The sequence below is a fragment of the Taudactylus pleione genome, unplaced genomic scaffold (assembly GCF_031769625.1).
Source record: "Taudactylus pleione unplaced genomic scaffold, aTauple2 ptg000016l, whole genome shotgun sequence".
Lineage (NCBI taxonomy): Eukaryota > Metazoa > Chordata > Amphibia > Anura > Myobatrachidae > Taudactylus > Taudactylus pleione.
Window position 1 is genome coordinate 46475281 of NW_028284418.1, and position 12526 is coordinate 46487806.

At 44.0% G+C, this 12526-nt stretch overlaps 1 protein-coding gene across 2 annotated transcripts in view; it reads left to right on the plus strand.

Moving 5' to 3' along the window:
* Window positions 1-270: 270 nt before the first annotated feature.
* Window positions 271-12526, plus strand: part of PDLIM1 (PDZ and LIM domain 1) — a 92756-nt gene continuing 80500 nt past the window's right edge. The window contains exon 1 of one of the 2 annotated variants that reach the window (XM_088476011.1): window positions 271-586. In XM_088476011.1, coding sequence (XP_088332137.1) covers window positions 491-586 — 96 coding nt within the window. In that variant the 5' untranslated portion in view covers window positions 271-490. The remainder of the gene's footprint in view (window positions 587-12526) is intronic. The other variant, XM_088476004.1, reaches the window with a different exon arrangement.

The following is a 12526-nucleotide window of genomic DNA, read 5'->3' on the forward strand; positions in this document are numbered from 1 at the left end:
GCATGTAAAACTTTATCGCGTACGCGAAACTAATTGAATATGGGCCTAAACTGTCTCAAATAATTATATATAAAATATACAAAGTAAAATAAATATTTTCCCCAGAGCTCTTTCAGGGTAGAGAAGCCTGTGCTAAATAGTATGGAAGTATAGAGGAGGTATCTGTGACTGTGAGGAATGCACAGTGCTGTAACATTCCCTAGGTTTGGGATCCCTGCTCTTCCATACATGGACACAGTGTCAGAGAGGGGAGGGAGTGTTCCCGGACCAGCCCAAGTCAGAGAGCCCAATAGATGTCTGCAAGCTGCCAGAAGAGGGAATCTTTCTAACGCTGGAAAGTCTTTGTATGGTTGGGACACACCACACCCCTATGTATGTGCCGGAGGGCTGAGTAATCAGGGACAGCTCCGGCTCTACAGGAACATCCACACACAGCTTGTGCCTGGAAGGAACCGATATAGGGGAACATCTTCATTCTCTCTGCAGCGTGATGGCCACGAAACGTATAGTAATCGCAGGACCCGCGCCCTGGGGATTCCGGCTAGTCGGAGGGAAAGACTTTGATCAGCCTTTAACTATTTCCAGGGTAAGTGTCTGTCCTGTGTCCCACAGCTGTATTTATGCCGGAATCTCACGTGTTGTTGATGCGGTGTGTCCCTACAGTCCTCATAGACTGCATTAGCCCTGCATGATATTATTTCCTGCTTTGTTACACGTATGAAATAAAAAGAAAATGTAAAATGCTCAGACAGTCCATGCAGAAGAGAATTGTCATGCAGAGGAGAATTGTCACTTTCCTATGTACACACATTTAGCTTTCATTGTACTAATGACACCTGAGTGCTTATAGGGCTTACACTGGGGATGGGTGGGGTACACTGCCGGCTTCCTGAGTCCTGTGCTGCTTTCCTCCATAGAGCAAGGTTTAACTATTCTGTAATAATTAAGAGCTATCAGAATGGATTATTATTATGAAGTTCCAGTAGAACTTTTAAAAGGTGTTTAATAGCTCACAATCTACAAGTAGATTGTTTGTCAGTGGAAACATTGTTAATGGGAATGAGTGGTGTTTGCAATGTGAGTATTGTTCTGTTTGATTAATATGACTGTTCAAAAACTTTGAAAGTAAAGTTTAGCACACGCCAGAATCTGTGCAACTGCCGCTTTGTATTTTCTCTTGTGTGTTATCAGAGTAATCTGACATTTGGGAAGGTACTGGAAGTATATTTCTAGTTTGGCAATATACACAATGAGCTCATCGGTTTCGCAAGGGTGTGCTTGAAATATGGAACAGGTAAAGTCAAATAAAAGTCATCAACCGGAAAAAAAAAAAAAAGTTCATTTAATAATATAAGTGAGCAATGAAATACTATGCTGATGGTAGTAGTATATTTTTTAATGAAAATAAGAACATGTCATAAAAATACTTTACATTCTCTCTCTCCCTCTCCCTCTCCCTCTCCCTCTCCCTCTCCCTCTCCCTCCCTCATTTGCTTTCATACCTTACCAGATTTTCATTCCAACCAATCAACTATATGGCTGGTTGGATGTAAGTTGGTCTAGTGTGTGGCCAGCTTAACAGTCCATCTTGCGACATACTTTTTCATTTTTTACTAAAATGTTCCCGGTATGTACTAAATGTAACTGGCAGGGATGGAGGAGGAGTCTTTAACGTTTTTGAAAGGCTCCTCTTGAGAATCTGACACCATGCATGCACACAGTGTAAGTTTTCAGAGGTATATTCCTCCAAATATGTCTCCATAGACATAGAGAGCCTGTAAAGTGGCAGTTAGGAGATGATTGGTTGGTGCTATTTATTTCCAATTAGATCTCTCTCCAAGCTTTATTAAATCTCCTCCATAGACCGTAGTCCCCATTGATAATAATGGGGTCTGCAGAGCTAATTAGTCTTATGCAGGAGTTTTTTCTTGGAATAGCTTCATATAATGAACACTCTTTCTTAGAGCTTTTTCCTACATGCACTGGGAAAATAGGTAAAAACTAATTAAATTGTGTCAATAGTGTTGGTAACACATGATCACTCATGAGACAGTATGACAAAGCACTCTATTTACATTTTAGACCGTAGGGGTGTGCATGAGCCCAAAATAAACCATTGATCCTATTTTTAATGCACTTTTCAGGCACAAGCAGATGAAACAAAACTCTAAAAGTGTGTAAAAAAAAAAAAAGCCTCTTTAAATATTATCTTTTAAAATAAAAAATAATGTGTGCTGAAATACAAGACCATTTTGGAGTGTAGACCGTTTTACCTATCCTCCCTATACAGCATAAGTGTTGTTACTAGTTTCTGGTGAATGAATAGGCTGCACTCTCATGAGTATCTGTTCAGTCCAGAAGATGTCTGTTTGTGTGTTGGCACAATGGAGACAGACAATGCCTTTTACTTTGTTCATCTATCTTTGTAGTAATGGTATGCACAGTACAACATGCAGTCCTTACATGGGGTGTAAGTCTGCTCCTGACAAGGGTAATATCCCCATTTGATTTAAGCCAGCTAAACAGGAGCTGATTCTGCTGCTCTGCCCGAGTACCAGGATCAGCTGCTAATTTGGCCTGTCATATAGGGCAAGGTCTGGATGTGCCAAGTAGCCGGATCACTTTGGACATAACTGAGTCCTATTAGTGGTGTTGAAAGGAGCACACGCAAGGTGATAGCAGTCTTTCTCCATCCAATTGATTATTGTCAGACCTTGGACAAGTAACTGGTATCGCTGCTAATAATGCAGAATTTGTCTCCAGAATTGAATGTTGCATAGTGTCTATCATACTGTACATTCCAACATTTCATACATGCATAACTGGCCAAAATACAGATGGGTCCTCAAACATCTAGTCTCAGTATGCCATGGCGCAACTTGTCTGGTGAGAGAGCCGCCAGGTCCCGTGCTGATCTGCTAGTGTCGGGCATCCTTTATTTCCAAAAATTTGTCTAAGTCGCAGTGTGACTAGGATGCACCAGCAGACTGCGCTGATTAATTTGATAAGTGATACTTGTATATCTGTGTGCACCTAAGTCTGTATATGAACAAGGGAACTTGAAATGAAAAAAAATGCAGCTGCTACATTGTAGCACTTCGTATACAGATTCAGAGAGTCAGGTGCTCACAGATATTCAAGTGTCACATATCAAATTAATCAACACAGTCTGTTGGTGCGTCCCGACTTATGGTGCGTACACACTACACGATATGCTCCCTGAGCGATATCGTGTACTGTGTCCCCGGCAGGCTGTGCTCAATGTCGTTCATGACACTGAGCACAGCCGCTGAACGATATCATTAACGATATTGTTCAGCGCCGGGCTCTCTCCCCCATTCCCCAACATGCAGCAACCTGACGAGGTCGTCAGATTGTGCTGCATGTTCAGGCGATGGACAATGCGGGAGTGCGCATCGCTGGTCGTTTCCGACATAAGAGTGCACGATTACTGAGCGCTTGCATGACTACGATGACGTAATCGTGCAGTCGCTCAGTAATATCGCCCAGTGTGTACCCACCATTAGACACATTTTCAGTAAGAAAGACTCCGGGTGCTAGCAGAGTCTCGCTGGAACCTTGTCCCCGATCTGCAAAAATAACCACGTTTGTCAAATCTCTGCCCACTTTGATGCAAGGGCCGCTCCTTTTGAGGTATGAGTGTTTGACGTTGTCCCACCCAAATTGAGACAGTTGGGACTACATTGAAGAGTAGGCTATAATTGGATGGTGATATCTCCTGATGAGCTTGACTGGCCAGCCATAGATGTAACCTACTGTTATAGCCTTGCAACACTACATGCGTCTCCTCTAACATTAGCATATTATTTATTGCTTCTCCAGAAATATAATATGTGACACTCCTTAATGGCTATATCACATCTCATCTCATTTTCCACGCATCTGAATATCAGAAGCAAGCTATAGGAAATTTGGGGTTGTTAACACATAATCTCTGTTATGTCAGACTGGCTGGTTTACACAGAAATCAGTATAAGAAACCATGGCTGTTACCTGCTTCTATAGAAAAGTGTTGTCATAAGTCCTGAACCAAAGTTCTGAGTAGTTCTTGACCATTTCCTTTAAGCATTGTTTCTATTTCTAACTATTTTCTCTGGATGTTCTTCCTGTACTTTAAACATCCTGATAAGTGATAATGCTTATTTCATATGTAAGAGACCGGTATAAGAAAGTGTTTCAAGATCTGCAAAAAAAAAAAAAAGTTTAAAAGAAGACCATTGCCCCAAAGTGTCTGTGATGTGGCTTCAGTTATATGGCCTCACACCTTATGGGCATTACAGGTGTTCAGGGCCATCGATTTGGCAGATCTTAAGTTTCAGTGATTTTATTTGCCTTTGTATGCAAATGTTTGCATACTCCTCTCATCAATATAACTTTTCTCTGCTGTATATACTGTGTGTTCGTGTCCTTATTCTTAGTGATTTGTTGTATTGCACAATGCTGCTTTTACATACAGCAGAGACTGCCGGGCTTTGAGAAACAACATCTGGCTGTCAGATCAAAGTGGTAAACAAGTCTCAGTACTGCTAAACAGTAGGACTGGCTAGAAAGGCCTCTGGCTGTTAGCACGGGGCTAATTCTTGTTTTACATGGCAATCCATATGTGTAAACTGTTGTGAAATGTTTTCCTAAACCAGGCTTCAGTTTGGGGAATTATATATCCCTTATACGCCCTCCTCCTTATGCAGCTGGTTGAGACCACGGAGTGGTTTGAATCTTCGTGCCGGCAGAATCATTCTGTCTATGGGGAAAAAATAAACGTAATAATTACAGTTTTCATACACACAGCCGTTCATATTGCATGTACATTTTCTTTTTCTAAAACCTATTATACTTATTTGAGCACACATTGTCTGATTTGGAGGCGCACCCTAAGTGCACGCGGAATCAGTATGTAATCACGCCGGCCACATGGCCGGCAGTTAAAATTCCACAGCAGAAGGCCGGCAGGGGTGAAGCTCCTGACAGCAAAAAAGGTAAGTATAACTAACCCCTAACCCTATTCTATCCCCTAACCCTCCTTTAGGGGTGCCTAACCCTAACTGTCCCCGCAGCCTAAACCTAAGTCTGCCTGGGGGGTGCCTAACCCTAACCCCCCCTTTGATTGGTATGCCCGGTGTCGGCCCCCTGGCGTAGGTCTAATGACAGGCGTTGGGTTTGCGACGCCTGTCATTAGTACCATGCCAGAATTTGACAGTCGGGAAGCCGGCGGTCGGCATTGCGACCGTCTACTTCCTGACCGAATCCTGTGCACGCAAAGCCAATATAATTACATAGGTGAGCAAATATTTGCTGCTGTGCATGTTCAAAATGTTCTGTAATCCCCTACAGCGCACAGGTTACTCTGAGTGTACACACATGCGCTATTGCATTTGTGATCGCTGGTATTAAACATCATTTGTGATTGCTGGTATTAAACATGGGGAGGGAAAACCACGGGCATTCCTGGGTGGTGACTGGGAGGTGGTCTGATGTAAACGCAAAAAGTATGTTATGGTAGTGTTGTAGGCATGTCAGTGACAGCAGTCAGACGATGAGTTCCAGCGGCCATGTTAAAACTGAGACACTGCACCTGCCATAGGTGCACCACCAGCGATGATACAGTGTGCCACAACACTGGAAGTGGGCGTCTCATTTAGGTGCACACTAGTGTACGAGGGGAAAGCTGAAACTAGCATTTGCATATTATCGCCACCACGCCTCTGTAAAAAGATGCAGCCATAGTGCCGACTGCGTGTGAATCCGGCCCGTAGTGTTCATGCATGTTACAGTTTAATGGAGTGCACCTTAACTACATGGTACACGATATGGTTTTTAACAGGTGTTTATCATCATCAATAGACTAGATTAAGTACCTGCAAGCTATTGATGGCACGACTTCTGGCAAATTTGGGCATCTTATTGTAATAACATTATTCCCCCTACTGGCAGGGCTGGTTCTACCATTAGGAGAAGTTGGGCAGATGCATACGATGCCAATACTTAGAGGGCACCTAAAACACTGAGCAAGTGACCTAATGTTGCTCACCCATACATGGAGCAGGCTTATGGTGTGACATAATGACTTGCTGGGGCACTGCCAGTGGTACAAACAGTGTTTTCACTATGAAAATCTGGATCTCCTGATTCCAATTTGAAAATTCCTGGTCACAAACTTACAATTCCTGATGAACTTCCCTATTAAAATAAGTAGTTAAAAGATTGGGGTACATACAGATCTGCCCAGCTACATTGTTGTCAATAGCGCAGCGAATCGTGCTATGTGTGGTGCGAGATGGACTCCCACGATCGGGGACGTGCCATAGCGTAACACATAGCACGATTTGCGGGCATGTTTGTGCCGTGAATAGCCACAGTGAACGTGGGCGTAATTGTATACAAAGTTATTAATTATCCATGACCGCTAACAAATCTAAACCTATGTTATTTCCTTGGATATTGGTCGATTGATCGACAATAAAAAGGTTTTACATTCAGAAGGTCGACACCATAAGCTCAACACATTCTGAATGTGGACCGTAACTGTCCAGTAACCCGCTTCCTTTGCATCAAAACATCTGCCCCCTCTGTCTGCTGATATTCTGGGGGAGATTTATCAAAACGCGGAGAGAGATGCAGTGCTAACCAATCAGCTTCTAACTGTCGTTTTACAGGAACACCTGACCGATATACTGTATATCTGCTGATTGACTCATCTTCAGACTGTGCAGAACATATGTTCTTCATGCAGACTGCCCGATAAGTCGTGACTGACGTCACAACTGGGTGGACATTTACATGTGCCCGCCCAGTTGAGCTGTCAATCGCCACCGGCACGTGCAAAAAGTGTACAGGTGGTCGGCTGACCGCCCGTACACACAGAACAATGCACCAATATATCTGCAGATATATAGGGCATCGGCTGTGCAGCGCAGTCGACACGTTATGTCTGTGAATGACGTTGTTCACAGACATATCACTGGTACACACTGGCCGATGCACACACGATATATCAGCCGTTCAATTGAACGGCCGATATGTCGGCCAGTGCGTACCCTGCATTAGAAGCTGATTGTTTTGCTCTGAGCAACTTCTCCACTTTATCTCCGTGCGGGATGCAGCAAAGGCAGAAATGCGGTGAAACCCAGAAAATGCGGTTTTGACTGCATTTCTCATATGCACCAAGCCCCAGAATGCGATGCACTCCAAGGCTTGGGTGTGGTGGGTAACGCCATCTCCTATCATGAGAGGGATCCAATCGGATACCTCCCAGCACCCCCCACGTGCATCATTCTGCGCACTCGCCATTCCCAGATTTGGGGTGCAAACCTGCACTCTCCATTTCCAGGCCTGGGGTGCAAAGTGGCTGTGACCACAATGCTTACATAAATAAAAATAGAAAAGGCCACTTTGCACCCCAGGCCTGGAAATGGCAAGTGCAGGTTTGCACCCCAAATCTGGGAGTGGCGAGTGCAGTGGATTTTTTACTTTATTTGGTTAATTTTTAATTAAAACTTTTGTGATCATAGCTTTCTCATGCACCCCTGTGCAAGCTCATTTATATTAATATGTCAGCTGCCTTTTTGGTAGTATGATGGAAGCTGTTTGGTGACTGTCTTGCCTTGAAAAGCCATAAGTTAGTTGGCAGGTGAGCTTTAAACCAGTTAACATGTTTTCAGTTTAAACTCTATTATAGCAGCTACCAGGTTTCCATAAGTATGACAGACAGTGTAGGACCTTCAGAGAAGTGGGGTCCTGTGATGTGGGCTGCAGGCTTAAATGCATTGATCAATCCTTGAACCAAACCCCCATTATGTATTATTGTGAGTGATTTAAAAGTGGTGCGTGCTGAGTTCTCTCTCTCTGTCTCTCTCTGAAATCCCCTGATATCTGGCACTGGGTACAATGCTCAGTACTAGGGAGGTGAGATTAGGGAGATTGTCCTGGTGGAGTCACACCATAGGCCATTATCAGAGCAGCATTGTTTGGCTCTGAGTCACTGTGTAAATAGTAACACAGACAATGTTCAGCAGACAAAGACAAACAGGAAGAGTAACAATAGCTGCTGTGTTATGGGTTTCACTATGTAAATTTCTGTGTTAACATTGCAACCTATCTTGTTTCTGTATCTGTTTTGGCCTAAATGGCCATTTTATTTATTTACATAGCTCTACTATTGTGCTTTGATGTTACAAGATACAGAACGGGATGCATGATGCATCGCATTCGGGCTGCGGTGCATCCCGCCCCTCTTCTCGTGCATCCCAGCGCTCTTCTCGTGCATCCCGCCGCTCTTCTCGCGCACCCCGGCGTTGGTAATGCATGAAGATCTGTGCAAAGGACCGCTCTCCTGGTAAGAGCAGTTCTTTGCGAATGAGGGACTATGGGCCAGAAGTCACTCTGGCGTCCTTCTGCGCATGCCGCGGGGGTGCTGGGAGGCATCCAATCTCTCACAGCACTCTTCTCATTTAAGCCCATAGGCTTCTATAGGGTAATGCCATCTGAAAATGGGGTTTCCCATAGCATCCAAGCCCCAGAGTGCATCACATCCTGAGGCTTGGTGCATATGAGAAATGCGGTCAAACTTGCATTTTCGGGGTTTGACCGCATTTCTTCTTCTTCTTCTTCTTCTTCTTCTTCTTTTATTATTATTATTATTATTATTATTATTATTATGCTGCTTTATTTATGGCGCCTTACAAAGTACATAATAACTTTCTTGTGTGCTCATTTGTTTAACAGTACAAACAATACAGGACAAATACATGATTTATAAACATTGCAGCATAACACTTAAATAAGCAGCATGGTGTCAGCAACCAAGTGTCAGGTGCTGTTGTAAATTAAAATAGAAGTAAGGGATGACGAAGCACATGAGGTAAGAGGGCCCTGCTCGTGAGAGCTTACATTCTAAAAGGGAGGGTGCAGACAAACAGGGTGACACAGATGGGCTGGATTGTAAGGAAGGAACATGGAGTAGTGGGTTAGGATGAGCGCAGGAAAACTCTGAGGAAGAAAGGGGTCTTGAGAGACAATTTGAAGATTAGGAGCCAAGAAGCAAAGTTAACATGGAATTTTGAGTTAAGGCCATGGGGACGAAGAAAGGCAGCTACTCGAGGAAGTTGGAAGAGGCAACTGATATGAGCATTGAATGGAAGTAATGAAATGGAGAGTTTAGAAGGTAAGAGTAGGTGGGAGTGACCAGACGATAGAAGTACCCCAACACTGTGGCAACCTCCAGTTGAAAGAATGTGAGGCCCCCAAAGGAGATAGCTGCAGGAGAGGTGGTGTCAGATGGGTAAATACAGGATTTGGTGAAGTCATGGATGGGAACCAGTTGATTATAGACAGAACTGGCTTTCCAGAGGAGACAGGAGTGAGGGACATGGTTGGGAGGAGAGAGAAGGAGACTGTTAGGATTGCTGTAGTGTGGTTGAGATTGATTTAGTGCAGTGGGATAAGGAGAGTGTGGGTATGGGGTGGACTTCTGAATGAGGAAGGGTGACAGCAGGTGGTGGGCAAGGTGGAGGTTTAGTGTGGCGTGGGTTAAAAAGAGGTGTAACTTGAAATAAAGGGATGGTGCAGTGCTTAGAAGTTATGGGAGATGTGGTGGAGAGCACTAGATGGGATGAAGGGAGACAGAGGAGATCAAGGAGTTAGAGAAGAAGGTGGAGGGGACTATGGAGGGAGGAAAGAGATGGGAACTGGTGGTAGAGGAAAGTATTATGTAGCTTCTGAGTGATGGGTCGAGCAGAAGAAAGGAAAGACATAGGTCCTCATTCAGACCTGCTCGCAAGCGGGTCGATGGTGGGGCACTGCGCACGCGCCGCAGTGAGTGAGAAAATTACTCACTCCGGGGCTCGCTACAAACGGGGTGACTGTCGATGTTGATCGACAGCTCACCCTGTTTTGTAGGCGGAGAGTGGGGGTGGCTGGACAAACGGAGGCGTTCCTGAAGGAACGCCTGCCGTTTGTGGGCGGCCCTACTGACATCACTTGTGATGTCAACAGTGAGCTTCCTGCTCTATTTGAGCAGGAAGCTCACTGGGGCTTGCGGCAGACGAGACCCTACCACAAGGGTCTCGTCGCAAGACCGATGGTCGCAATAATCGCGACCATCACCTGGCCGCTCGCAAAAGCTGTGGGTGGTCACCCACAGCTTAGCGAGCGCCCAGGAGGCCGGGTTAAAAAAAAGAAAAAGCGTCCGCCCTGATTCAGAGCGAGCACTCGCTTTTTGCGAACGCCTCTGAATGAGGTCCATAGTGTAGGTGAGGGTATTGGGAGAGAAATGGCAGTAGTAGTGATGAGAGTGAGATACAGGAACAGCACAGTTAAGATGTTAAAAAATCAGATGAAAGGAAGAACAGTGCTGGTAGATGTAAAGGCACAACTTCAATAGTATATAATAAACAAATTGAGTTTGAAGCTGTGTCCAGGTTACAATGAAATCTGGTGGCTGAGTTGCAAGGTTTCTAGAAGCTCAGAAGATCCGTTTCAATTGTTAACAAGTTGTAAAGAATTTTTTTAATGTTATTATCCTGTGTTCCTCCTGTTTAACTCCTGTCTAACTCTTTTTAAATTCTGCTATATAACTAATACCACTTAGAAAAAAGTTGCATCCTGCCCACAGTGATTGCTGTAAATTCTCCAGTTTATTGCGAGTATGGACTCTGTGACTGTCCCTTTTGTCTTTCCTCCAGGACCTTTGCTCCTTTTTATCAATTTGAAGTATTTTTTTTTATTCTTTCTTTATTATAGTCTATCTCTAAAACCTGCTTTTTATTGACTTATTACTACGTTTATTACTGTACAGAAGGGGGTCTTTGGCCCTCCAGCTGCTGTGGAACTACAGATCTCAGGATGCCTTGCCACAGTTTTAGCATGTTGTTATAATCAAAACGGTGGCAGGGCATGCTGGTATGTGTACTTCCACAACAGCTGGAGGGCCAAAGGTTGAAGAACCCTGCTCTACAATGATTGACCGCATGGCCTATGCTGAGCACCAAGCTACAGGGCCTGTTTTTTAGTAGGAATATATTTTTTTAATTCCATTAGAGAAACCTTAAGAATAAATTTATGTGTAATAATATAGAATCAAAAATGTTCCGTGCTTAATGGTGCCTAGACCATGGTAATGTATACATCGTAATGTATGTGACATATTTAATGTATCCTACTGTCCATAACCCCCCCTCCCCCCCCCCCCCCCCCCCCCCATATTGATGTAAGTAGAGTCGGCAATTCACCAAGAAGGGTACTTGGCTGCATGTAAGATGGGTTAAGTAGTAGCACAGCAATTCAAATCGCATCAAGCCACACTCACCTTCGTGTGGGTGTGCACAGGAACGTCATGACACAACCAGTGGCATCACACACTTTGCGCTGTTAAATTGATAACCTATATGGTCCATCAACTCTCCCCAAGTTTCTATATTCATACCTCACCTACATATCTCCTGGATATGAGGTTTGAAAATTAGGAAAGTACAGTCAATGGTCCCACACTATATCCTCATTTTTCACCAAACAAGAAGTTGTGGTGAGAGGTGTGTTTTGATACTACAAGGACAACGAAGAGTACCCTGTGTACACAATGAATCTTAAACCCTTATGCTGGGTACACACTGTCCGATATATTGGCCGATCAATTGATCGGCCAATATATCGTGCCCCCTGTCGGCCAGTGTGTACAGACAATGTGTCTGTGAACGATCAGCCGATCGCCCGTACACAGAGTGGGGGAGGGGGCGGGACACACTCCCAGGCCAGCCCGACCCGCTGCAGCATGCAGATGATGGTCGTTAAGTGTGTATGAATGACCATCATCTGCAGATCACTCGATCTGCAGATATATCGCTATAGTGTTCACCCACCATTAGGCTAGGGACAGATGGTGCTCATTGCAAGTAGGGATCTGCCTCTTTTTTTCAGTGATTTCCACCACCCTGAACATTCCAGGAGATTAGGCAGCTATGATTTCCAAGGCAGGTTGGCTTTCACTCTGGAATTAGCTCAAATGCTGAAACGCAAACTGTAAAGAGAAAGCTGAGATGCGGATTTCCCAAATATATATATATATATATATATAACAAGTCCTGGTTGCACTCCTTAAACAAACTCCACAAGCTGGAGTGCTTGGCACATAAGCATTGGTAGTGATAATAAAAAAGGAGCCAGCACATCCATTTAAATGCAAAAAAAATATATTAAAGTTCAATAGTAATAGAAAACATGATGAAGTTCACCATAATAGCACATATATATGTAGACGGTAAGGTACCAAACAAGAGAAGCCAGGGTGGTCAACTAAACTTGCCAAAGCCGTCACAGTGCATGGGAACATGAATTCAGTTAGCCGACGGCTAACACACACACAGCCCTCTTTTCTGTTTTAGTGGATTTAATTGTTGTATCTTGTTCCTGTATTCCATATCCCCTTTGTTATGTTATGATAAATCCTGTTTGGAAAATCACCACTGATGATGGGTCATTTCTGCTTGGTTTTAAGCTCATAACCTACCCATCT